Below are 27,992 nucleotides of genomic sequence, written 5' to 3'. Positions count from 1 at the left end.
GGTATTGTTTCCCATAGTTTGCCAGAATGGACCCACCCGTGTGGACTTTGAGGCAGAAAAAAAAACCTCTCAGAGTCCTCTTGCAATCATAATAATTTTCCTTAACTCATTTTCAAAGGTGTGAAAATTAGAATGTGCTGAAAGGTGTGAATCTTCATGGGGTCAAAGTTTAAGTTGAAGATGAAAGCTTTCGGAAGCTGAAAAGGGGATTTATTTGTCTTCATTCTTGTTTGTTTCATTTGATAAAATAGCACGATAGATTTTGAGGTCATGGCCATCAAACTCCTCAACATACACTAATGACTTTCCTATGAAATCAACAGAAACCAATATCAAAATCACAAGCAAGCCATTAGGAAGTAGACTAAATGAATCCTTATAGAGAAAATATCATATATAAAATGAATTAAGGAATATTCTGACTGTTTTACACAAAAACAACCTATAAATTTTTAGTGTTGTAGGTTTTGTGGGGAGCTGGGGGGGGGGGGGACAATATCACTGTCATTATATATGAGCGTGAAAATAAATATGTGCATTATTCATTTCTGCAATATCTAATTCCGCTTTCTAAAATGCAACTTTAAAAAGAGAGGAAGTGATTCACTGGAATCTAAAAGGTGGGTATGGAGCTCAGCTCTCAAGCCCGACTCTCCTGCCCTCTGGTGGTACAACATTGGACAAAAAACTGACATTGGCTCATATATGCCTGCTAATAATTTTAATTAAAACGGAATCATTAACACGTGGATTGATAGAAATTAAGTTTCTGTCCTGTTTATTCTGTTGATGTGCACATGAGTAATGATGAGTACCAACGCCAGAGGTCAACAGGGCAAGTTGCGCTTTCTATTAGTAATCAGACTTTCTAAACATTGTCCTCTTCACCATTCAAGCATCAATTCAAATGAATGAAGTCAAACGAAGTTAGAAATATGTTAAGTTGATGACTTGAACGACCCTTTTGCTGTCATTCACGTGTAACATATATGCAACCATTTCGTGAACAAACCAACCTTAAAAAGAAATCAAAATGTTTTGCACCACCTTGTGGCCACTTACCCTTGTAACCATAGGAGTCTGATTTCACAGCATTGATGTCATTGTTGATTACCATGTTCTGTAAAAAAGCTGAATATCAACGTTTAGTATGAAAAAAATTATTGAGTAAAATACATTTCAACCTGGAAGAAGAGAATATTAAGATGGACTTCTCAAGTCTCCAATGTCTTTTATATGTGCCACTGCCTTACCCCTTTAAATATCCATTACATTAGACTTTAATAAATATGTATTTGTCCAAATGGAGTCAATAATGTTAGATAAATAAAGTTAGAACGATTCACACTCGTACACCTTGTATTCAAAGAACGACTTGTGCAGTCAGCCGTAAAGAACAACCCTGTAAAAAAAATTACCAGCTCAGTATCATGTGACCTACAGGGGGCAGACAGAGGCATCAGAAACTCACGAACAAAGAAGTGACAAAAATACATGTTGGTTGTGGATCAATGTTAAAGTTTGTTATTCATTGAAAACATTTATTACATTTTTTTTTTTAAATGATGCAAACAACAGCGCGTCCCACCCTCAATGGAACAGCCCGTGGGGGAATGAGACGGACACAAAGCGACGGGGACAAAAAGAATGTATTAAGTTCAATTCCATTGTTTCTCTAGAAAAAGACGATCTTTTGGCATCTTGTCACCCCCCCCCCAATGTGGAATAATGATCGTTACAAATCAAAAGAACAAGGCATGCATAATAGCTTCTTGTAATGCACATAGATATAAATACAAAATCCATGTACGATGTTTTTGTACACTTCATATATATATATGGCCCGTGTCTGAGGTGCCCTAGGCCTATCTACTTGTTCTCGCTTTGGGACTTTTGAGTCCTCCGACATCTACACTTGGTCAGAACTTGGTAAAAATGTCTGCCTGAAAAATACAGGACGGACTTGACAATTAACAGGTGTTACAGCCATTTTTTTTTTCAATCCTTCCTTTATCTTGTACTGCATGTTATTTTTAAGCTAGTCAACCCCAAAGAAATCATTTATTTGCCTCAACCGAGCATGTTGTCATCTACGTGTTTTCGTTGAGCCTCACCCCAGACATAGCCAGTATTAATTTCTATTAAAAATATTCCATCTGCTTATCTACCACCTCATGCCTCTCTTTAAAAAGGGGAGCCCACAGTCTACTTGGATCCATTCAATGTTACTGTGCTAACACTTAATTTCCAAGTAACCTTTAGTGGGGAAAAAAGAAGGTGGGGGGATTTAATGTCCGACAACCCATGATTATTATTATTCTATTTCAAAAAAATTGGGTGAAACAACCATGCTTCTATAGTGAGAACTGTACGTGCTGTATGTGGCCACACATTTGATTTATTGAAATGTAAAGAAGGAAAAAAAACAAAAAAAGGACAAACCAAAACGCTGTGATTAAATACAATGTGGAATGAATGTCTTTACTGTTAAAAAAAAAAAAAAAAAAAAGTGTACTGCAGTGTATACAATTAAGTTTTGCTCTCCCATCGACTTCAAGAGGGGGGAAAGAGGCAACAGGTATTCTTTATATACCAATGGAATCATATACAGATTTACAGTAATGATGTATCGTCACACTCAACAAATGACAGGAAAGGGGAGAGGAAAAAGACAGGTGTGTGTGTGTGTGTGTGTGTGTGTGTGTGTGTGTGCGTCTGTGCGCGCGCGCGCACGCACTCGTAGCCACGTATGAATTCTGCGAGTGCTGAACCAAATGTTCGACCCATACAAGTCTATTGGGATCAAGTTGTACTGGTTTCTCAGAGAGTGACGGCAGACTTGTATAACTAAACATGGGGCTGGGTTTGATGGTACTGGTGGCAATGGTGGGCATCTGGAGTGGTCGGGCTTGGCACCCCTCCCCTCCTTGATGATGATGGTGGTGGTGGCGGCGGCGGCGGCAGCTTTGGGTACTGGTGGCCTTAGTCGATGTACTGGGAGAGCCAGCGGAAGCCCTCGCCGTAGCCCTGCCTCTTGAGCACGCTGCACATGAACACCTCCAGTGGTCTTGTATTCAGGTCCTTCATTGGAATGTTGCCCTGGTTGGGGGAGGAGGGGAAACACCAGTTACATCCCAGAGTTGTGTGTTAAACCACATTGCAACCATATTTTATTTTATTCATTTTTATTTTATTTATTTTTTATGGCAACATTCAATTGCTGTTTTTTTTTTCCTTCAAGGAATAAATGTAGTTGATATGTTTGCCTCATAGAAGCTGGGCAGCAGTTCAGTTTGTGCTTTAGGGATACGTCCCAAAAAAATTGGGAGGGGGGGGGGGTAGGATTTCTTTAGTCCAATTAAGACTCAGACTTTACTGTTTATGTATGTACTATGTATTATGTAAATAAAGCCCTTGTATGATAACTTACATAGACACGCTTCATTAAATGTCCAATGTGAATACGCCACTATGACTTAGAAGAGCTGAATTTTCAGATGAAGGATCACAAACCAACGTGTGCCACTGGGTAGCTGTAGTTCTGTTCCAACAGAGAGGTGCCCCCTACTGACCTTGCCTGTCGTCTGTCCATACAACCCAAACATCTCCCTCATCTTCTCTTCACTGATGGCCTCTGGTCTGTCGATCTTGTTGCCCAGGATCAGGATAGGCACGTTTCCGATGGTCTCATCTGTCATTAATGACTGGAGAAACAGAAAATCACCTTGTATGAAATTCAACAAGTTATCATGATCAAAGATAGATGCTTGAAGGACAAAACTGAGTTATAAGACCAGCTAATAACTAATAATGCATACCGTTTTAATTTGGCTGTGACTGTAAATTTGTTTTATGCATTTCACGGCTTATATATTTATTTCAAATGAATATTTGAATGTCACTTGTGGATATTAGGCCGGTGGTGGTGGACAAAAAACAATTGGTTGCCATTCATTGTTTGCAGTTCACTTGTAGGTTTTCCTCCCAACTCTTGCCATTTAACCTTTAATCAATGCATGCACTCAGTTCCATTGCAGTTCCACAGTAGGCAGGAGCCACTTACATCAAGTTCTGCTTTTGATTCAGCCAATCTAGGAAAGTCTGCACAATCCACAAGGAAGACAATGCCGTTGATGGCTGGGAGGTAGTTTTTCCACACCCTGCGGGCTGTGTGAACACACACACACACATACACAAAGTCAGTCTGGTCTTTCTGCCTTTTAAAACCTAGATTTTGCATTTCACAAAAAAAAGGAAAAAAGAAAAAAAAAAGACAAAGAGCCACAGGCACTGTATGTCTACTGCAGAACATATATACACACACACTTGAGAGATATATAATCTAGATTAAAAAAAATCTCTCAAATGGAAGACACTATACAGATCATACCTTGTGCGTGGCCTCCAAGGTCAAAGGTGGTGAAAGTCATGCCAGCAATTGTCAGCTCTTCAGAAGCTAGCAGTAGACATTTAAAAGAAGATTAAAAGTGAAATGGAAAAAAAAAACTTTTTTCTTACTCTCTTTTTTTTAAATGAAGGTTTCTATATTGTACACCGTTCAGATGTGCGTTAAGAGTGGCAAAGACTCACTTGGATGTAAAGTTGGCACATGCTGTCCCAATCTGTCATCTTTGAGCATGTGCAGTAGCGTCGTTTTGCCAGCATTGTCCAGGCCAAGAAACACTAACTTACCGGATTTCTTGTACAGTCCTAAAACAAAGCCAGGAGTATTCTGATCTTTATTCTTATTCCTCACTCCAACATCTGACTTAGATCTATAGAAGGCAGCAAGTGCCAAATTGAGAGTTTAATCAGGTTGTTCATAGCAATAACAAGATCACACAGACCGGAATCAGCACAATGCTGATGACTAAATAGTTTCCACATGCAGGCTTATTGGAGCTTTCAGCTTTAAATGGTATTAAAAATATATTCTAACTCTCACTCTGTATATATAGCCACAGAAAACATTTCATTTGAGTGCATCCACTTTGCTGTGTTGTGTGGAGGGTCACACATGACCAAACAGTCAGAAAGTTTCACATTTGTCACGTAAAAATGTGAGTGGTTGTTAGTTCCACACTTTTTCGTTCCTCTCATTAACCGTTGTAATGTAGTATCACCAGGTTGTGTGCTACCTCAGTCTACTTTTAGTTGAGCTAAAATCACTTTGAGACGTTGATAAATGCTAGATTAGCTACCAGGTTTTTCTCCGTTTTGTCTGGAGCAACACAAATAAAGACTGTGTTCTCCGAGGAACCATGCTGGTACTTGATAGATTTATGAAATTTCATGACTCAGTCAGCTGCTGTACCATGCTACCAGTTTGACTGGGCAAACAGGACCAACAACTTCAAAAACACAAAAAAAAAAAAAACTAGAGCAGCGCATGCTGAAGACATGAGCAGTGAGGTGACATAACATTATTTTCCACCAGAAATAACAAGAGACTCTTCACGGACATCTTTTGAAACCCTAGGGTAGAAATATGGAATAATTCGGGACCAAGCCCAAATGAAAGAGGACGTAAAAAGTCCTAAACCGTTCCAAGGTAAACATGTAATGAGTGCATTGTCACGAGTACTCGCCAGTACTTACCCAAGAGCTGTAGTACGTTACTGAAACTGCTAAAAATCCATTCAAATAGGCCTGACATATCTGAAGCTGTTGAATCCTGAAGGACAAACGGAGAAATAAAACTACGGTTAAACAACAAAAGTCCACGCAGAGAGAACATAAAAGCGCTGAGAACATATTTGACATCCAATATTTTGACATATTATACCATTTCTTTTCAAATTAACAAAAAACAAAAACTATGTTTAATGCTTTTTCCTGCTTTCAATGTTAATTTAAAAATTCTGAAAACAAAGACACAAACAGTGACCATTTAGACAAAACACAGACGCTGATTGGGAGGAAACAATCAGTTTCGCTCACAAAAAAAATGCCTCAGAAAGTCTCTGGGTAGCAGGGCTCAAGATTCAGGCCATTGATCAGAGACGATCCGGCAACTCAACGGCCGCAGGCTCCAGTGAGTGAATGAAAGCCAAACTGCTGGGAATGTTTCTATACATTCAACAGCTGTTGTCACGAAGAGCTTTTTCACATGTTGGTAATCAGATTACTGTCAACATTCACACTGAAGGCCCTCACTTTTTATTTTTTTTTTTTAAATATGACAATAGTCACTCACACAAAGACATCAAAGTAAACGATGACCTTTGACCTGTGTTACGCAACATGCAAACAAGGACGGGGCAAAAGTATAAGTCTGCCAAAGTTCAAGATCGTCCAAATACAGCTGAAATACACGTCAGCGGCGATCCCATTTCGGTCCATATGTTATCACACGGTTGAGTCAGATTGCAAGCAAGTGCAGATAGCAATAGCTCGACAATATCTAACCACCACAAAAAAAAATTATATATATATATATATATATATATATATATATATATAGACAAGGACATGCAAAACACATAGCATAAGTCTAGGTCGGGCCAGCCCGTTTCTATTGTTTTTTATTGTTTCCTTCTTCAGGGACCTGAGATACTTGTTTACATAGTATAAGAGACAACAATAATAAATTGTGTCGTAAAATTGATCGGTTGCCCAGTCAGGGTTAAAAAAAAAAAAAAAAAAAAAAACATTGAGTAACGCATCAGAAGTATTTTTTGTTTGTTTGTTTTTTAATGCGGGGGCACTATACAAGATTTACTATTTACAAATTAGAAAATATACTGCGGCCGATTTTCTTTGCTTAAGGCTTTCTAGATTATATATGATATATTCCTCCTGAACGCAAACTAAACACCAGTCCCTGTCATTACTTAAAGACAACAATTGGCCACTTATGTAATAAACAGTTCGGTGACGTCCTAGAAATCACAATGAACTTTAAAAATTAAATTCGCTGCCCATATTAGAATGTTATGCAATTTAGCCATCCGCCGGGTTGTAGCACATCGATAAATTAAAAAACTCAAGGTTTCGAGTCCTGCATCGAAAGTGAAATAAATACGTAAACTATCTAATAAGCGATTTCTCAACTTTAACAGCCGCTGTCAGTTAGCCACGCTTGACATCCACTAATAATACCAAATAGACAGCTTGTTAGTTTCACAACACACTTCACAGTGGCAAAGCAAACGCGTTGGTCAAAAATAACAAAATTGACCACCCATACAGGCCAGTAAAGTACAATAATACATTAAAAGCCGAAAAGATGTAACGAACGGCGCTAGCTTGTAGCGAGCATCAAGCTACGTGTCATATCCTCTCGAGGCGACGTTGCATCGGCAAGTCGCTAGCGCCGCTGCTAATCAGCAGTTATCGTCATGAAACCCATTAATGGAGCACTAACACCACGGCGCTACACCAGATACACGTCTTGTCTCGATAGGTATACATATTTACGTAGATATATCGGGGGGACAACTATTTTTTCGTCATTTCAACACAAATCGATTATTCGTTAGCTTCTCGGGTGCTATCAACGCTAACGTAGCATCGCAAGGAACCGGGATAATGTGCGAGCCAATGTTAACATATGATAGCTTTCTTTGATTAGTACGGAAAGCGCAGCGCAAACCTTACCTGTTATTTAGCTGTACAGCAACTGACCAAATCTGATAAATTTAACAGTCATGTAAACCAGTTCCGTGGTCGGTAATCAGAGAGCCTGTAAGATCCCAGGTCTTTCTCCCCTTTTTCGTGTTTTGTTAGTGAGCCACGACACAGCAATGGCTGTCTAACAACTCCCCAAACCCTGCCCAGCCGCTTCCTGTTTAGGTTTCAGCACAATCATTCCGGCGGGAGAACTGATCTGAACCGACGACCAATATATGTTTTCGTTGATATTTTTTTATTATTATTATTATTATTATTATTATTATTTTTACAAACAACTTTAACTACTGTGATCACAGCAAAACTATTTCAATCACAAATCAATTCCTTGATTTACATTTAATCAAGAATAGGCTTAATCACTCTTCAGTGATTTAATCAAATGAAGCCAGTGTCAGTCCGATGCCACTTCCTTTTTTTTTTTTATTGTTATGGTTTTAGCTCAAGGTGGTTTAACAGCGCGTCAATACGTCAACACCACTCCGTCCACGCAAAATTAGTCACAGTCAGCACAAACGACGAACAATAAATACGTTTCAAAAGTAAAAGATCCCGGTTTCTCCCCCTTCAATTTTGTTTCCAGTACACCGCTAAACGAGGGGCACCGGAGGAAATGCCACGTGTAATCACTGCGCATGCCTCGCGATTCTACGTTGATCCTGCTGGGTGATCCCAACTTCCGGTGAAAGGGGAGAAGTGTCTCACACGATTACTCTGACAAGGCCTGTCGTTACTCACCCGTAGGTAGCCGAACGGGGTTTGTGTGAAAGCTATGGCCTTGTGATCAACACGACAAGTCGTTTATTTTTTTAAAACAAACTAAGAGGCGTCGCTGTTCATCGTGTGTTGACTGGAACCGCATATCGCCAGAGCTACAAGTTTAAACGTTACCGATTACCTGCTAGTTAGCTAGCTAAAGGCGCAGCTAGCTGTTCCAGAAACTGAGCACCTCTAAATTAGCTCCCGCTGTCTATTTCAAGATGTCAACTGCGGGCTTTAACTCTCAGAACGGAACAGGGACGGGGCAGTCATACATAAACGGTGAGTATCAGTAAAAGTTTAGAAAGTTGGTCCAGGGCAGGTTAGCTGACATTTCAAAACTAACGCCAGTGGGGGAAGAGCTAGCACTAGCAGCAGTTATTCGATCATGTCTCTAGGTCCATCCCCGAAGCTCACTAGCTCTTGCATAGTAACATGGGCTTTGAGGCGACTGAAGGCGAGTAAACCTGTACGGTATAGAAACAATAGGATAACGGGATAATCTTGACCTGCAATACCTCGCTGATTTAGCGGAGACTGAAATAGCTACGTTGGTCGCGGTTGACATGCCCGTGTTAAACCACATTCGGCGACGTTTGCTACGTTTTTGCTCGATCCAGGTTGACGGACCAACAGGTGGTCCAAAGGGAAGGTCAATTAAAATGACAACTTTCTGGTTCGTTGTTTGGCTGTCTAATCTCGTTTTAGTAAACAAAGTCCCGGTGATGTAATCAGTCAACGTCAGTGGTCTATCTTCTTGCAAGCTAGTTGTTTATAAATGTATATTTTAAAAATCGCTCGTCATTTTTATTTTTTATTCATCGTAAATTTAACCTGGAATTGTAATTAGCGGATGCAAGAATTGTTCCTGTGTGTGTCCATCGTCCGTGGACTCAGGCTTGCTACACGGTGGCTTGCACTGTGTGATGCAGATGTGGCACCTTGGGTATGGTCCAAATAGGAAAAGTTAGTGTTCTGCAGCCACGGGTTGTTTTTACACCATACATAGATTTTGTTTGTTTTAAGAAATTTGAATGGCCTCTAACATTCTTGGTCTGTTTTCTCTGTTTGTTTTGCCACTGTTGTTGATTCCATTTCCACTAATCTTTCTCTTGTGGCGGTTGATTAGATGGTCGCGTCCATTGCATGTAAATGTAGCCCTGTTTTAATGGCCCTTATCATAGTTTAAATACCATGTCAGACAGACAGAAACAGCCAAATGGGATCAAGTATTGAAAAAAAAATCAATTTCTGTGTGAAGTTTGTGTATGTGTGTGAGGCAAATTGGGGTGCGGACATTTATGTGGTCCTACGATGAACTGACGACTTGTTGAGGTTGTCACCCCGCCTTCGCCTGATGACACCTGGAATAGACCCCTGCAGCTCTGAGTACAGGAGAAGCGCATGTGGAGGATGGATGGATGGTTGTTAAGTCGTAACATGTAATAGCTGTGTTTGAATACGACCCTGCATTCTAAGAAGTTGTCAGTCCATCGACTTATGAGTGTATTTTGTGAAAAGTTTTGTGTTGTTGCACATTACCACTGAATTTTTTTTATTATGTATATTATATGTTATATATTATTTACACACCTCTACATATGAGGGTAGGTTTGAGCATCGTGTGCAGCTGTAAGCAGTCAAATTAGATTTCATTGCTGCTTTCCTTATTTTAAGGCACAGTAATCCTTGACTATGCATTTTGATTGAGTATGTAAAAGCCATGTCGTCATTTGATGAGATAGAAAACTGGATCCTGAATTAAGCAGCAGGCACCGCTTGTTAACGTCCTCCAGTGTTGTTGCCCACAAAGAAGTCTTTTCTTCTAATCCCTCGCTCCCAGCTGACCAAGCTTTACTCACAGTTATGAGGTGTAAAATCTATTCTATAGAAGTAAGGAACGATACTGCATGGACGCAGCAATTTAACTTATCTTGCCAACTCATTACATTTTTACTAATTCTACTTCATATGCCATTCCTCATGTGTAACTTTAAATTGAGAGATTCTTCATTTTATCTACATACTAGTAAATTGATTTTCTTCTCCTATGCTTCTGGCCAAAGCATCTTTAATAGTTTGAAATTCAAAACATTTAGAGAGAAAATACACTTTTTTTTATTGAGGACATGCAGAATGGCCTATTTAAGAAAAGTTGGTTGAGCTAAAAGTTTTGATATTTTGCTGGTTTGTTTTTGTAAGAGTTTTTTGTTTTTGTTTTTTTGGCATCATCATTTTTAGGTCCATCGCAGAATCCAGTTGGCTTGCAGCAGCCACCAGGAGTTGGCTACGGCATGACTCATCAACCAACCTACAATCCAATGCAGTCTAAAGCTCCTCTGCCCCCAGGCCCTGGTCTCTACCCGTCTGGGACGTACCAGGCGGTGCCCCTTGTCAGCGCCTACCAGCCTGGTCCACCACCCACCTCCTACCCAGCTGCTCCGGGTCAGCCGTTGTTGTCCAGGCCCCCAATGGGAAGTCCAGCATCCCATACTCCTCCTCAGTCTGCCAGCCCCAGCCCAAGACCACCCACTGCACAGGCCACGCCCCCTCCTCCTGCTGTGTCTTCCAGTAGCTACTATCCAAACCCGCAGCAGCAGCAGCAGCAGCAGCAGCAGCAGCCACCCTTGGCTTCAGGTTGGCAGAGCAACACGGCACCCAGGCACATGGGGCCACCCACCCCCATGAGCACACCTCCACACGGCCCTTTGACTAATCATGTGAACCCAGCCACAAACTCAACCATGCCACTGCTGTCAGGGGCTTACAGCTCCGTGCCACCGCCGCCTCCGTCAGCTGCATCTTACGGCTCTGCACTGCCGCCACCACCAACGGCAGCAGCAGCGTACAGCTCCGCACCACCAGCCAACCTGATCCACAGTGCTACTCAGCCACCAGGTCCAGGGATGCCCCCCACCTCCGCACAAGGATTCACTCAACCAGGTAGAAACACAGAGGCACCACCTCAGTCTAAACTCCGCTACGCATACAGAATGTAGAATCAAACAGTTGTCTGAATCTGTTTGATTCATACTAATTCTAAAATGAGGGAATTAACTAAAGCAGTGGCTTCCAAAGACCCCTCAGATATTGTCACTCATCACAAAGTGGATTTTCTCCCTCATCACTTATTTGTTTCAAACACACACACCCTACGTCTTGTGCCTTTTGCCTCTCACTGCCGTCTCATGGCTGCATGCCTATCTCCGAGCTGATATGTTGGAGCTGGACGTTGCCCTCTGCTCCCACACTCAACATGTTGGCTGGCGCTCTTCCGGGAGCACAGTCTCATTCACGTTGTATTGGCACAAAGTTCAAACGCATTTAAAAAAGTTTCCCTGTTGTGAGTCTTCAGAAACGGTATCACATAGAAAAGGAGACACGAGCCGAACTTTCATGTAGCCATTTGTTTATATTATTATACAGGCAAAACTAACTACAATTTGTGTCTTGGCATGTAAAACTATCTTATCTCAATAGTTGTGGAACTGTTGCTCTAAACTAATTGGCTCAAGAGGCCCCACTCCCTTTGCATTTCAGTCACATTTTAGATTAAACAGTCGTACATATTTTCCTTGGGTAATTGTCTTTTGGCTTAGCAGACAGCAGTGCCTGCTTCTGCAGTCTCTGAGCTTTTTCTTTGTGTTGTCTTTGCAAACTGATCAACTTGGTTTTCAGTGCAGTAGTAAATGCTACAGTAGGTGGTTCCAGGCAGAGATTTATCCACCTCTGAGTCATTGACCTGAAATGTTTTTTTTTTTTATCAATCCATTATCAAGGGAAATAACACAGTTGAGTGACAGTCAGATTCGAATCATTTGAAATTGGTCCGTCATTGACGTCTTGAAAGTTGTCATGACGGTTGTGGCCGAGAAAGATTTATCCTTAATGATGATACTGCCACCGATTTGATGTCAGCAGGTGCTGCACCTGCGCCGATGAATCCCTTGACCCCCAACACATACCAACAAGGCAGAGCCCCTTATGGCCCCACACCTACAGGTCCGCCTCAAGCCATGAAACCCGCTCCGCCTCCTGTTGGGCCTCTGATGTCCAGTGCTACACCTCCACCCATGAAGGCTGATGGTTAGTCGCTACTCTTCTTTTAATGTTTCTTTCTGTGTACAATCAGAAATCCAAGGATCTACATCGCCAGGTGTCTTTGCAGCATCAGTATTGATTTAAATCTTATGTCATCAGACATACAACTATTGGCTCGTATTGTTGCCACGCCCCTGGTATTTATTTTGGCGCCTTAAAATCTTTTTGAAAATGTTTACGTCAGCTGTGGCAGACAAAAAAAGGAAAAGCATCTGTATATCTTTTTGAAGGGATCAACATGGGAGGCACTTCATGAGATGTACTATTATGGAGCGGTGGTGCTTGGTCCCAACTGTTTTGCTCTGTTTTACAAGTTGGCAAGCTTGTGTAAATGTCGGCGATTATGAATAAGGAGAGCGCGACGTTGTTTACGCGGGTGTACAAACAGTTTAGTGGTTATTTCCGGATTGCCAGCTGAATCATGTCCCATCGATTTGGCTTTGTCACCTTCTGAAGGAGCCGCTTTAATTCCTGTCTCCCTCTGTTGTTGTGCCTTTTCCCACATGCCAGCTCAGTGTGGGTCGGTTGTTAATAGCACTCTGCCCCCCACTGAGCCCCACTGCCAGGAAGGCGATATTGAATGTCCAGGTGTGGTCAAATCTGTCTCCTGCTGCTTGATGTCGTGCTGTAGCGTCCATCCTGTCCTCTTCGTAGTGGTCACTGTGTTTAGGATTGATCACCTGCTCATTTGTTTTTTGTGTGTGTTATCAGTAGATCTCTCATCTCACATATACATTTGGTTGCATCTCTCGCTGTTTATTCTCCTCATATTTGCCCATTCATCATCTTAACATCCTTAAAAAAAAAATAAAAAAAATTCACAGTCGGACATAATTTCTTGTCATCAGTGTTATGATTAGTGCTGCTGTTTTGTCTAGTTTACATTCTTGTCTTACGGTAGGCCTGAGCGGCACCTTCTTAAAAGAACCCAGAAAACAGAAAAGTCCTTGTTGCCACTGGTAAGAAAATGACTTTGCAATTATTCATTTGAGATCCATGTTTGTTTGAAACAGGAACTGTGGCTGGCAACGGCCCTCAAGCACCAAACAACTATAATCATGTTGACAACAAAATGGGTAAGGCCGTATTCTGCCACATCTCATAATGTTGAAGTTCATTTTAGTAGTCAAACAAACAAGTTTGCTGATTTGCTTTTACAAAATGCTGCTCAAGGGAAGCTTTCCCCCAAACGCAACATTCACAACATGATAAATGGCTCTTGTGTCATTTTTTAATGAAAGTGTTTAATCTTAAAAATACAGTGATTTGAATGCTAAAAAAATATAGCATGAATGTTAAAAAGTCTGAAAGAGCTCAGTCTAGTATTGAACTCTTGTGTCCATGAATCAGTCAGCTCAGACTAGCAGGCAACAAACAGTATGACAGTGAGTGCACTAGGGTACCATTTACCTTCATCCAGTTAACTACATGTCTTTGACTGGCAACCTCAGAAATGGGAGGGGCAAAGCAAAGACAAACGGAACATGACAGGGAGGTTTTGGCAGATAGGTCATTGATTGGTTTGGCTTTTTTTTTATTCTTATGTTAAAATCCACAAATTTACTGCAGTGGCGTCATTTGAATGCTTCATTTGAGTTTTTCCCCCTTTTTCCATCAGCTGGTCTGCCACCAGGTCGCCACCTTGGCCACTACCCCTCCCTCCCTCCTGGGTACCAGAACACCTCAGCGCCCCACGGTGCCACCTCCCCTATGCACCCTGCCATGCAGGCGGCCACCCAGCCTTACACTCAAGCACCTCAGCCATACCAGCAGGTGAGCGGAGGAACAAGAGTCGCTGACTGGGCTGTTGACTATTGGCTGCCATGTCTGTGAAGAATCGCTATGTTCACTCTCCAACCTCCACCCTCACCTCCTAGCCACCTGTTGGTCCGGGTCCGGCCCAGCTGAGCCCGTCCCTGGCTGCCATGAGCCTCCAGTCCAGCACCCCGGAGGCCCTGAGAGTGGTCAACCTGTTGCAAGAGAGGAACCTGCTGCCACCGACCGCCATCCCTGCCCCGACGCCATGTCTCCCACAGGACCTGCAGAAGGTCAACTGCAACCCAGAGTAAGCCATAGTAGACTCCTTGGTCGCATTCTCGCTGACGACTCAGGGTAAGGTATGATGCTGGCATTGGCTGCACATATTGACCTACAACCCCCCCCCCCCCTCATGTCTCTTCAGAGTTTTCCGTTGTACACTAACAAGCATCCCTCAGACCCAGTCTCTGCTCAATAAAGCCAAGATGCCGCTGGGCCTCCTGCTCCACCCCTTCAAGGATCTCTCGGTAACTCCCCAGTCCAATATTTAATGTGCACACAAATCAGCTACTCATGTAAATGAGAAACCTGACGTACAGACTTGGAGTATAGGAAAATGCGAGAGAGAGAAAATCTCTCCCAAAGGAAATACTGTTTTTTTCAGTTTGTCAGTTCAAAGCAAAACTGCACCCCAGTTATTGTTGCAACTTTTGTTATTTTTATAAATTTCCTTGTATGCTTTTAAATTAACTACAGATAAAATGTCGGATGCAGGTTTCCTATTGCAGAACAAATTCCCTGTTTTTATTTGGTGAAGTGGAAATTCTGATCACGTTTTTGATAATGGCTCAGAGGAACTCTTAGCAGTCATGAATGAAAACATGGCAGCACATTTTCATGTGGAATGAAGCTGCTTGCTGGTTAAACATTGTGAATTCACCCTTTTCCCCAAAATGGCCTGAGTAAACATACCTTCAGGCAAAATATGTCACAATGAACCTGTGTTTGTTCCAGCGTTACCCCGAGAAACAGGTAGATCGAGAAGTTGAACCTGTTCATTGCCGAGAGGTTCCTTTGCTGTCAGCAGCAGGGTATTTAGATGGTGTCCTGTTTTTCCCTGCAGCAGCTTCCTGTGGTCACATCCAGCACCATCGTGAGGTGTCGCTCCTGCAGAACCTACATCAACCCCTTTGTCTCGTTCCTGGACCAGAGGAGATGGAAGTGCAACCTGTGCTATCGGGTCAATGATGGTATGAACGAGGGAAGGGAAGATGGGTATTTACTGAAAGAGCTGCTGTCAGTCCAACACTGCAGGGCACCCACGAGTGTTCCAAGCTAACCACATCAGCTTGGACAGTAACTCTATTGAATGGCAAAACTTCTTTTAAAAGGAAACCTGTCTGAAAACTACAGAGCTCCAGCTTCATTTCCATCAAGTTAATTTTTTTTTTCCTTCAGTGGTCATTAAATAACTTCATAGTATTAGTTTTCTTCTACACCAAAATTATTTGCTTCATTAGGTGTGTGTGTTTGTGTGTGTAGTTCCAGAAGAGTTTATGTACAACCCAGTCAGCAGATCATATGGGGAGCCACACAAAAGACCAGAAGTCCAGAATGCAACTATTGAATTCATCGCTCCTTCAGAATACATGGTATGTTGGAATAGAGTGATGATAAAGGACCTTGTTTTCCAAACAGCACTTATAACTACAGAAAAATCCACAACACAGTTTTGTGGTCAAGGTTTCTAAGGCGCTTGTGTCAAAATCAGTGTGAGAAACATGGGGGGAAAGAATTGGATTCATGTTTTCTCTCGTCTTTTGGATTTCCTGGAGTTCGGTTTTCCAGGCTGCCGAAGAACATGGAATGCCTCCCTTTAAACGTGTCTGCACTCTCTCTGGTTTCACCAAGTTGAGGCCACCACAGCCTGCTGTTTACCTCTTCGTGCTTGACGTGTCCCATAATGCCGTGGAGACGGGATACCTGAATGTGTTCTGCCAGTCGCTGCTGGACAACATTAATACGTACGTGTTTTGCTCTGCCAGTTGTTATAGATGTTTAAAAAATAAAGTATAATTTTACAAAGTAATTAAGAATACGTACCTCAACCTGAGGTTGGGTGTAAGAAACATTAACAGGAACACAGATGAAGACACTGCTGGTGCCTGAGCTCTTAATTTTAGTTACACTGTGTCAATGTTTTAGGCTTCCTGGAGACTCGCGGACAAAGATTGGCTTCATCACCTTCGACAGCACCATCCACTTCTACAACCTCCAGGAGGGACTTTCTCAACCCCAGATGCTGATCGTGTCCGACATCGAAGGTGAGGCTGACAATGACGATCACCAGCTGACCACATGAATGTCCTGGTGACGATATCAGTTGTAAAGCAAATAAACAACATTTTCCACATTCCTGTTTTTTTTTCCGTCTGTGTCATAGATATCTTCTTGCCAACACCAGACAGCCTTCTAGTCAACCTAAATGAATGCAAAGAGGTAGGCAAATTGAACTCATCAATGCAAATAATTCATGTCTTATTCATTATTCATGACTTATTCATCAAATAACTTTTTTCCCCACTCTGTTGTTGTATATAACTGTTGTGTATTTGAATCGATTTAAGTTTTATAATGAGATTTAAATGTCGCCCTTGTGAGTGACCTTCTGCCACCTGAAAACGTGTGTTCTCAAAAACATTATGTTGTGTCCTCCAGCTTGTGCAGGATCTGCTGAAGAGTCTGCCGACTCTGTTTCAAAAGACCATGGAAACCCAGTCTGCCCTGGGCTCGGCCCTGCAGGCCGCCTTCAAGCTGCTGTCCCCCACTGGAGGGCGCATGTCCGTCTTTCAGACCCAGCTGCCTAATCTGGGTGCGGGAGCCCTGCAGTCCAGGGAAGACCCCAACCAACGAGCATCTGCCAAGGTATCGGCACCGCTGAGTCGCTGCTTTCTAAGCTCGTCGTCGGGAGTATCGATCTTTTGCATTTGAGCTTCATGTCACCAGGTGTAAATTTTGATGCGTAGCCGCTTGACTTCGATTGTTGTTGCTCCTCAGGACATCCAGCACTTATCTCCAGCAACAGACTTCTACAAGAAGCTGGCTCTGGACTGCTCTGGCCAGCAGGTGGCGGTTGACCTGTTCCTGCTGAGTGCTCAGTACTGCGATCTGTCATCACTTGGTAAGTTTATACAGGATTGGTGCAGCTAGAAAAAAATTCTGTTCAACTTGTGCGGGTTTATGTTATATAGTCAAATAAAACTATAAAAAGCATGAAAAGGCATTAAATTGATTGTGAAAATTCAGGCATGAAAGGGCATGAAAAGGCATGAACTTCGATGTTCAGAGGCATGAAAAATTTACGTACACTTGATGGAACAAGAACATCGTTTACGATTTTTTTTTGATCATATAAACATCTAAATCTGCTTTTGATCAGAAATATAGTGTAACGGTTGAAAGGTGGAACCTTTTAATTGGCTATTTTTTTACGGCCGGTGCACCAAGTCACAACACCGAATGCTTGTAACGCAAAGAGTGCAGGAAATATCAAATGACAGAAAAATGGGGAAATGCAAGTTTCAGCAGAAGTGGTTGGAGGATGAACTACTCACAACCTGGTTAAAAGTCGTCAACGGTAAACCCAGACGGCATTTTGCAGTGTCTGCAAAAAAAATTAAAATTTGCACAATGGGCGTCAATGCGGTGAAATCACACATGCAGTCAGGGTCACAAGTCGGCAATTAAAGGTAGGCAGCAGTTAACTGTTTGGATTTATTTTTTTTGCCATGACCAGCAACGCAACTTCCCACCACACCTGCAGCTGCTGCTGCTACCACCACCCCTGGCGACTCATTGACTCTGTGCAAAGTCAAAATAAACACAACGAAAGCCAATTGCAAACCTCCTGTTTGCCAAATATTGAGGAAGCCTAAATTACAAAAATGTGAGCAAACTTTTACTGGCACGACTCCCAGTCAACCTTATCATGGACCTTTTAAGGCTTTGTGTTGTAAAGTAACTCGAAGCAGAAGTTCAACTCTGTTGTTTAGCCATACCGTCTTCTCACCAGCGAACTTTCATCCTGTTCTCAGTGGTGCTAATGTTTTTAGCGAGCTCCTGCTTCTTTAAACTTGGCGTGCTTCAGGTGTTCCTGTTCTTCTTCATTCAGGGAGTAAACTCGCAGCGCCACAGCAGGCCTGGCATAGGCCTACTACATCATTTTCAGCAACTTCCTGTTGCTTCCTGTGCTTTCCTCTGTCTCACAATGCAAGACTTTATTACAAAAATGATCATGTGTCTGATAACAGTCGTGTACCAGATGCAAGGTTTTTTTTCTCAGGTCACATACGAGTGTGGCAATGTCTCATTGCCTAATATCCGCCTCTCACAGGCTGCATATCCAGATACTCGGCAGGAAGCATCTACTACTATCCCTCCTACCACCACCAGCACAACCCGTCTCAGGTGGAGTGCTTCCAGAAGGATCTGAAGAGGTACCTCAACAGGAAGATCGGCTTCGAGGCCGTCATGAGGATACGCTGCACCAAAGGTCGGATGGCACAAAGTCAAACCTGGAGCTTGTTTAATATTTCATTGTTTTCTCTCACTGCTCGCTCGCTGTCTTTGTTTGCTTCAAGAGTTTGAACCCTCTTCCCATCTCTCTGCCCCCACCCCCCTCCCCGCAGGTCTGTCCATCCACACGTTCCACGGAAACTTCTTTGTGCGCTCCACGGATCTGTTGTCCCTCCCCAACGTGAACCCAGACGCCGGCTTTGCCGTTCAGATGTCCATCGAAGAAAACTTGGACGACATGCAGGTGGTCTCATTCCAGGCTGCTCTGCTTTATACATCAAGCAAAGGTACACAGAGGAAGAAGGCCAGGAGCGTTAATCTGCCTAAACTAGAATTTAGAACTGGCTGGATTGCATGATGCTCTTTCTTCTCCAGGAGAGAGGAGGATCCGTGTTCACACCTTGTGTCTGCCTGTGGTCAACTCACTGTCCGACATCTTCGCTGGAGCTGACGTTCAGGCCATGACTGGACTGCTGGCTTGCATGGGTACGCACCGTTAAGTCTCGCTCAGTTTTCATTTTCCCTTAAAAAAATAAAAATAAAAATAAATAAATAAATAAATAAATAAATAAATAAATAAATATATATATATATTATTTTTTTTGCCAAAGTCATTGAGTTGGCCACATATTTATCATTTAATATCAGATAATTTCCTGTGAACCAACCAAAAACTACAGTTTGTAATTTGTGTGGGTCACTCAGAGACTGTAAAAATTACACCAAACATGGCATCTTCATCATGTCGACGTCTCAGTCAGTGCTGTGTTTCCGTCCACTTCACTGTTAATAGCGCTGACAGATGGAGACGAGTGCTGACAGCTGTGGTTGCATAGCAACCCATAGTGAACAGTTGGCTGTGTGTAGACCAGATACTGAGGCTTAGCTCCTCTGAATAACTCCCAAGTATGACTATAGCCCTGCTGTCACCCCTACACACAACCTCAGCATTTCACTCTGAACCAGCAGTCTGTCTGCCAGACGTCTCCAATTTTTCCAATTCAATCTAGAAAGACACTTGGTATATCGTCGTAATGTTTCAATCGCTTATTGTGGGACGTGTGTGACTGTGGTGCTCTGTTGTTACTGCTGTTCCTCCTCACTGCTGTCACCCGTGTCCCTCTGTCCAGCTGTCGACCGCTCAGTCACAGCCAGTCTCAGCGACGCCAGAGACGCGTTGACCAACGCAGCCATCGACTCGCTGACCTCCTACCGGCAGTCTGTGTTGACCATCCAGCAGCCCGGCATGCTGGCCCCAGCCTGCCTGCGGCTCTTCCCCCTCTTCGTACTCGCCCTGCTCAAACAGGTGGGCAGCTCCGTCCGAGCTCACGCTCAAAGTCTTCGCCCCCCTGAACCTTTCATCAATCGACTGAATGTTCCATTTTGTGTCCCTACAGAAAGCCTTCCGGACCGGCACCAGCACCCGGCTGGACGACCGGGTCTTCTCCATGTCCCAGCTGAAGTACCAGCCGCTGGTCTACTCCATGCTGATGATCCACCCTGCCCTGTACCGAGTGGACAACCTCACGGATGAGGTGAGAGACAATGAGGCTGCCAACCGGTGGATGGGAAGCAGTAAAAAAAAAAGAAGAAGAAACATTGTTTTTACTTGCTTAAACACTTAACTCAAGAAGTGCAAAATATGTGAGTAAATGTTACGCTGTCCAAAATGTCTTCTTATAACCTTTATCTGTCTGTTGTTTCCACCCTCAGGGAGCGCTGAACATCAACGACCGCACCATCCCTCAGCCCGGGATGCTGCAGCTGTCTGTGGAGAAGCTCAGCCGGGAAGGAGCTTTCCTCATGGATGCTGGAATGGTAAGTTTCACAGAATACAAAAGATTGTATGTAGTTTATGCATCAGTAGAGCAGAGCCAGATTCTTGGGTTGCCACTGGGTGAAATGTTGTTTTACCCAGTCAATTTTAAATGAAATGAAAATATACATTTTGAATGAACTTTCCTTGGAGTGATGTGCCAGTTCTTTGAAAACTTGAAAATTATTGCGACTAGTAATGCATGGGATTATGTTGATTTATGTTCCAAAAGGTTATCTATTTGTGGATCGGACGGAACTGCAACCCCGTGTTTCTCTCGCAAGTCCTGGGAGTTCCCAGCTCCGCTGCCGTGCCTGATAACCTGGTAGGAAAACCCCCCGTTACATCGTTCACACACCTTCAGCTCAGCTTCAGTCTCCCTTTCACACCATTTTTGCCTGCAACTAATGATAACGAGAAACTACCTCCCCCACACAGTATTTGCTCCCGGAGCTGGACACTGCCGAGTCGCAGAGAACCAGAGCTTTCATTGGCTGGCTGAGGGATCAGAGGCCGTTCTACCCCTCCCTATATGTCATCAGGTGGGCAACAGAAATGAGTGCAGAGCACAGAGAGGCACCACAATGGGCAATTTTAAACCACCTGCTTGGACTGAGCTGCAGCTCAGGCTTCTCTTCACTTTGTGTACAGAGAGCTTTCTTTGCAAAAGAAAAAATATGCAAAAGCTCCCAGTGTTCAGCTAACCTCATTAAAATGTGATATTTGCCTTTGCTAATGGTTGAACGGCTCAGCTGGAAGCAGAAACTCGTTCTCATATCAGATACTTTTCAACGCTGTAATTTGAGCTGCTGATGTCCATAAAGCTTTCTTTGGTAGTCCTTCCATGACTGCTGTCACCGTTGACCAGTGCAAAACTGTCTGGCAGGAACTGATATAATCTGAATGCAAACAAATGAGTTGAAACCAGTTCTTACTGAGCAGTTTTTTTTTATGTGTCAACAGTGTTTGTGTTGGTAATGAATGAAAAACCTAAAGTGAGCTTCTCTGACTTCTCCCCCACCCCTTGACCCTGTCACCGTGCCAGGGATGAGAGCCAGCGGAAAGCCAGCTTTATGCAGAACATGATCGAGGACCGGACGGAGTCGGCCCTCTCGTACTACGAGTTCCTGCTTCACCTCCAACAGCAAATCTCCAAATAATCCTCAGTGGAACTCTGGTGTGGATGAGCGTCCTGTGTGTGCGTCTGTGTGTGTGCGTCTGACTGTGTGCGACCAGTTAAGGATGTAGATTGAAGGAATCTCCTGCTTTGGTGCACCATGTCTGTCTTTCTCTCTGAGGAAAAGCCTCAGTTATGTGAAGCATCCCCTCAATGACTTGGTGGGCAACAAAGAATCAGTTCCAGTGTTTATTTGGCACCTTTAACTCCCCCTCACCACGCACCCGCTGAATCAAGGCATTGGAACAGGAAAACACCCTGAAGATGGCGCAACAGTGACAATGATGATGATGATGATGATGATCTATGTCAGTGATTGAATGAATCAGTGTTTGTTCTCATAGAAGAGCTCTTTATTATCTTAGTTATCAGACAGGCACTGTCCAAACGGATGAGACACGGTCGTCTTTATCGGAAATGAGCCACACAGACACATACATAAACATATATATGTGTGTATATATATATATGTGTGTGTATATATATATATATACACACACACACACACACACACACACACACACACACACACACACACACACACACACACACACACACACACACACACACACACACACACACACGAGGCCGGTGAGAATGTTCAGTATGATTGTGCTCAAAGACTGTTATGGGGTGTCACAAGGGGTGAAAGCCTGGGCTCCACTGACACTCCTAATATCTTACCCCTAGGATGAAGAGTGTGTTGTTTATTTCTCTGTTTATTATAAATGTGTGTCGAACAAATCCGTACACTGTCTGAAAAAGAAAAAGATGAAAAGGAGTCGTTAGATGTGCTCAACGGCCGTCGCTGCTGGCTCGAACGTGTGGACTCGGCAACAGAAAGTCATTTTGTTGGTCAGATCTGTCCTTCACATCTTCAGGACGCCTCTGATCATGTCTGTTCTGTTTTCATTTCCACTTTTTTTTTCTCTGATAATCTAATAATTTATGAGACTCCCAATCTGATTAAATTCTATACTTGCCTTGTATGGGAACTCACGTTTTATTCTTAAACATCCTGTTTAAATGCAGACGCTATGAAATATTTTAATATAATAGGTTATGGGATATTCTTTAACAAAGAAATAACAAAGCCATTGTGATCTTTTAATCATGCATATTGATAATTGTATATTGAAGAGACTGTGTTATATAAAGGTGGATAAATGCTTATGATTTTAGAATAAACATTAAGGGTGAAATGGCGCCGAGAGAATAAAATGTTTGGGACTTTTTAAATGTACTTTTGTGTTTTGGTTGTCATTCTCTTCCGAAGAGAATGAAGAAGATAAAAACAGAAAATGGACCAATACAGTTGGATTTTCTCTCAGCAGAGTGAATTTTAGATTTGATCTGATTTCATACGCTTTGTAATCTATGTATCATACAAGCAAAGGAAAAACATGTATTTAGATGCAGGCCAATATGTTTTGGTCTCAGTGCCCAAAATTGTCTTTCTTAAAAAAAAAAATGACAATAAAAACATACCCTGTTTGTACAGAGTAATTGTGGAGGCGTGAACTACAGTCACATGGCTTGGACTTTAATCATGATTCCAATAAACCTGCAGCTCTTTTTTTCCCCCACCAATAATGTCAACAAAAGAAGATAGTCCGAGTGGAGGGTCCCTTCAGCACTCATTGCTTTGGCATCTGGTATTTACCAAACTTATCACTGTTTAAGTCTAAAGTCCTGTAGCTTACAACCTTGGGGTGCTTCTAATTTGTTGAATAAATTTAGAAGTATTTGGATATGGTTTATGGCAAATACATACATATACACACACACACACACACATTTATTTATATGTATATATATATATATATATATATATATATATATATATATATATATATATATATATATATATATATATATATATATATATATATACACATATATATACACACACACACACATATTTATAAAAATAAATATTTGATTAAAGAATGATCAATGTCATTAATTTGTTTCTGATTAAGTGAAATTGCGCTTGCGCTCTACAATTTAATGGTAAACTAATTGCAAGCATGTGAACTAAATATCAATTTATAGTATGATTGAAACAATATGATCGTGTGCATACCACGTATTGTAGCATCAATCTCTTTAAATGTCATCGTTGTAGGTAACCGCAAGGTCTAAGATACCCCTGTTGCGAAATAAGAACGTACACTAATCGTATCATGACCACGCCTTGTTATCCTGTAAGTCAACGCTCAGGGTTTCCCACCCCCCCTTTTACTCTCCAACGTTCAGTGTTCTACGTAGCAGTTGCCGATGACATCATCATTATGCGACTCCTCCCCAGAACGCGCTTTGTCGTGTAATTCATCCTCCCGCGGCGTCAGGTTCTCCCTATTAGCTTTAGGGATATTTTCTCTTTTCTTTACTGCACCTGCTGTGAATTTACTGACATCTGTTCGCGGCTTGTGTCAGCATGGAGTCCGTCGAGGCCCCCGAGGAGAAGAAAAGCTCTCTGTCAGCGGCGCAGAGGCGGGCAGAGCTCCGCAGGAGGAAACTGCTGATGAATTCGGAAGACAGGATGAACAGAATCGTGGGCAACGTCAAAAGCGAATCTGACAGCAACGGTACATTGACCTCAACAAGCCGTCCACCTCACAGTGTGCTGCACAGACTTGTATCATTGAGGCGTCCTCGTAGCCTTGACCAGTGTTTTGGGCCACGAATTCTCAATGATATGGCAATGTGCACGAATAGTGACACCATTTCTTTATTTTATTTTTTTTTTGGAAAACGGAGATGAAATTGTCTGACGCTGGTTTCCAGTTGGGCACTCGGTGGGCGTTCACTCAGGTGTCTCCGTAGGGACGGTCAACAAATTACCGGTCCAATGGGAAACAGGGTTAACTCAGCATCTTGCTAATGATTTACTTTAATTTCGAAGTACAAAAAACATATGGGTATATACGCAGGCTTATTGTGTTTTATTTCATGTACGTTTTGGTTTACCCTGTATTTATTTTTTATTTTTTTATGGTGTTTATATGTCACGTGACCTCATGGGGACCCAAGCAGACTGGATAAATGCAACGTGAATTAAATGTAGTTAACTTCAAACTGTAATTGTTAACTGTAATAATTAACAATGAATCACCAAATGTTGGGACAAACTGTCACACTGATGTCTCACACCTGCAGCCGGAGCGTCCCGCCGTCCCACAGAACCCCACTTTCACCTGGAGCTCAACAAGTCCGAGCCGTTGTCGTCCACCCAGAGGCCATCCCCCTACTATCCAGATGTTTCGCTGCACGGCAGCCGCTCGCACAGCGCCACCCCGGAGAGGAGGGGCTCCCCGCTGCCGAGCCTGGGCGAGCACCTGGGCGGCTCCCTGGAGGACGACATCGGCGGCCTCAGGCAGAGGCCCCGAGGAGAGCGCCGGTCGGATGACCACAGCGGCTCCCCTCGCCGGGGCCTGCAGAAGTACCTGTCCCGCTTTGACGATGCCATGAAACTGCGCGGCCAGTTGGCCAATGAGAAGCCGGCGCAGGACGACGGGTCCGACGTGGAGGATTTTGATGCCTTCAGAATCTTCCGGGTCATCGGGAGCATCCTCCTCGCCGTGTTTGTTAGACTGTTTGTCTGCAAGTATTTGGTCAGTCTGAGCGGATCATCGGCTCTGTGTGTTGTTTCACCCTTCTGATTCTGACTGGATTCCTGCTCTTTATTTTCAGTCAATATTTGCACCTTTTCTGACCTTGGAGCTGGGCTACATGGGGTTGTCCAAATACTTTCCCAAGGTGAGTTCACGCTTCCCATTTTTATATTCCCTTTCCTGTTGCCAGTCTAAGGATTGAAAGTTGTGGCTGCTCATCTCTGATCAGATGAACTGCAAATTTGTTTGTTTGTTTATCTGTACAATAAAAGCAAAACAACAAAGACACAATGAAATATAAGCAATGTGCAGGTAGCATACAGAAAACCCCTAGGGGCTTATTTTAAGAGAATACCACCTAATAATTGGATTACAAATCAAAGACTTACTATACCAGAAATAGACAGAGATGCATTTGGTCAATTCCGTAAATGCAGTGCAAACAGCAACAGCAACAAATACACCAAAGAAAGACTTGTGATTCATGGCGTCTGGCTGCGTGACCGCCTCCTGACTTCGGTAACTGGGTCAATAATTCAGGTAGTAACAGTTGGCAGCAGTATTACAGACCACGTGTCCTCCTGTGTGTCCAGGTGGAGAAGAAGGCACAGACCACAGTGCTGACTGCAGCTCTGCTGCTGTCTGGCATCCCCGCCGAGGTCATCAACCGCTCCATGGACACCTACAGGAGGATGGGTGACGTCTTCGCAGACCTCTGTGTTTACTTCTTCACCTTCATCATCTCCCATGAGATCCTCCAGCTCTTCGGCTCAGAGACTCCCTGACAACTGGCGGGCCCTAATTTGCTCAATTTCTCCCCTCTCTTTTTTTTTAAATTTACAACAGCCTGCTCCATGTGTCTCCTATTTCAGTGGGCCTTGGTCGTTTACTCCAGCTGATTTGCATTCGTCGTGCATGGGCGAGTCTCATCTGACTCTGCTGTGAAAATGCTCATTAGTGCAGTACTTCACGCTCCTGTCGCGGTACTGAAGCTGAGAAACACGGTTCAGCGCGAGTTGCTCTGTCGAGGGATATTTGCAAGCAGAGGACGCGGCAACAATAAAGTCCGGCATGAAGTAGAAAGTGGGGCATGAAGGGGCAACATCCACGGTACCTATATAATCTAAAAAAAAAAAAAAGAGTCTAAAAATAATCCAAACCATGACAGCATTTAACAGCACGGAGGCTGTGTACTTTGTAGAAGGTGTAAGGTGATGTTTTTCAAGGCCCAGTGGAATAATCTATTGGCAAGAAGTGATGTTAAAAACCTGTTGAATCAATGTTATGTTTTTGTTCACCAGTAATGAGCATTTATGTTTCCATAGGGAGCGAGTACACTACTAAGGAGGCCAGACTCTTATTTACAGTAGCCCTGCATGTGGATCTGTTCAGTGTTTATGATTTGTTCCCTGACATCACAGCAGGTGTGAGAAAGCTGTAACGTCATGTGGGACTAACGCTAACATTGTTTGCAATACATTGTACGACCAGTAGATGCCACTAAATCTTACACTGGGTCTTTCACACTGCAGTTTTAGCCTTTTCACCAAACATCTGCTGCAGAATACCAACAGTCTTTAGGTCATTTGGTCGTAGTCATTGTGTTAGCATTGTAGTGCCTTTCCTCTTTCTGTTTGAGTGAGTGTGGCAGTTTATGGAGAAGAACGTAGATGGGACAGAATCTGAACAGAACTGACTGAGCGCAGAAACAAATGGTACACAGTGCTGATGGAAAATGTGGAAAAAGTACCTCATTTAGAAATGTTTTTTGGTTAAGCTTTACAAGAGTCTCACACCTGACAGTTATGTTAGTGATATCATAGTGTGGTGACATGGTGACACTACCTGACCAAAAAACTTTAATAAGTGTATGTGTATTTAGGGGAATGTTTTGGAGGGGAACTGGAAAACTTGGATACTGTAGATGAACCTGGGACGCTGGGAGTCTGTATGCTTTCTTGTGTTTCATACTGTATTTTTTGTGGCCTGTCCTGCTCTGCTTTGTTACAAGCCTTATACATACATTAAAAAAAAACACACACACACAATCTGCTATGCTGTCAGGTTTTATCCATCATTTAATTCTACCATGATTAACTTATTTCTGTAAATACATTTTGCTCTAAGTAACTGAGATTGTGTGATTTATCCTCAGACCTGGTCTGATCTACTTGATTGTTTGTGACAGTATTGTTTACAAAATCACTGTTTTTACTCCTTACTCATGCAGATTTGATCCTTGTCAACAGATTCCGTAAACTCTTGTGTCTAGTCTCTAATTTGCAAAGATGCAAGATGTGAATAACTACAACATTCATATTAAATAAATGCCATTTGTGTCCAGTATGTTGAGTTTGTTTGATTTTTTTTTGTTTGTGTTGTTACCGGGCTTTCATTTGCATATTACTGCTTATCCAGTTGTTTGTGTTCTCCATCTTAGAAAGCAGGTAAGTATTAATCTGTTTTCACAACTTTATTATGTGTGCAGTAGCCGATGTTCTGTACATTACATTTCAATTATTTTTAAGTCATCAGATGGGTGGGTTTCCAAGACGCA

General features: G+C 42.7%; 3 protein-coding genes across 9 annotated transcripts; 2 read left to right on the top strand and 1 right to left on the bottom strand.

Moving 5' to 3' along the window:
* Positions 1-2,054: 2,054 nt before the first annotated feature.
* Positions 2,055-7,790, bottom strand: sar1b (secretion associated, Ras related GTPase 1B). The gene is made up of 7 exons (XM_076031903.1): positions 7,600-7,790; positions 5,599-5,674; positions 4,591-4,710; positions 4,391-4,456; positions 4,064-4,167; positions 3,573-3,704; positions 2,055-3,099 (listed from the first exon to the last, which is right to left on the bottom strand). The coding sequence occupies exons 2-7, from the start codon at positions 5,654-5,656 to the stop codon at positions 2,983-2,985; spliced, it is 597 nt and encodes a 198-aa protein (XP_075888018.1). The 5' UTR covers positions 5,657-5,674; positions 7,600-7,790; the 3' UTR covers positions 2,055-2,982.
* Positions 7,791-8,309: 519 nt separating this feature from the next.
* On the top strand, positions 8,310-23,324 carry sec24a (SEC24 homolog A, COPII coat complex component). 7 transcript variants are annotated; one of them, XM_076031897.1, is made up of 24 exons: positions 8,310-8,673; positions 10,633-11,334; positions 12,313-12,477; positions 13,003-13,080; positions 13,506-13,568; positions 14,111-14,265; positions 14,370-14,557; positions 14,675-14,777; positions 15,374-15,500; positions 15,793-15,902; positions 16,162-16,274; positions 16,456-16,574; positions 16,694-16,749; positions 16,969-17,175; positions 17,308-17,431; positions 18,644-18,802; positions 18,939-19,112; positions 19,201-19,311; positions 19,956-20,131; positions 20,223-20,360; positions 20,539-20,643; positions 20,874-20,966; positions 21,080-21,183; positions 21,687-23,324. In XM_076031897.1, the coding sequence occupies exons 1-24, from the start codon at positions 8,613-8,615 to the stop codon at positions 21,799-21,801; spliced, it is 3,546 nt and encodes a 1,181-aa protein (XP_075888012.1). In that variant the 5' UTR covers positions 8,310-8,612; the 3' UTR covers positions 21,802-23,324. The 7 variants fall into 7 exon arrangements, with proteins under 7 accessions (XP_075888012.1, XP_075888014.1, XP_075888013.1 ...); XM_076031899.1 differs by having other exon boundaries at positions 12,310-12,477; positions 14,126-14,265; XM_076031898.1 differs by having other exon boundaries at positions 12,310-12,477; positions 15,377-15,500.
* Positions 23,325-24,016: 692 nt separating this feature from the next.
* camlg (calcium modulating ligand) lies at positions 24,017-27,781 on the top strand. The gene is made up of 5 exons (XM_076031894.1): positions 24,017-24,169; positions 24,258-24,409; positions 24,981-25,435; positions 25,515-25,580; positions 26,029-27,781. Exons 1-5 carry the CDS (start codon positions 24,099-24,101, stop codon positions 26,218-26,220), a joined length of 936 nt encoding a protein of 311 aa, XP_075888009.1. The 5' UTR covers positions 24,017-24,098; the 3' UTR covers positions 26,221-27,781.
* Positions 27,782-27,992: the final 211 nt, after the last annotated feature.

The sequence above is a fragment of the Nelusetta ayraudi genome, unplaced genomic scaffold, assembly GCF_046127955.1.
Source record: "Nelusetta ayraudi isolate G7.1 ecotype Tasmania unplaced genomic scaffold, CSIRO-AGI_Nayr_v1 ptg000033l, whole genome shotgun sequence".
Lineage (NCBI taxonomy): Eukaryota > Metazoa > Chordata > Actinopteri > Tetraodontiformes > Monacanthidae > Nelusetta > Nelusetta ayraudi.
This window is presented reverse-complemented; position numbering and strand designations above follow the sequence as displayed.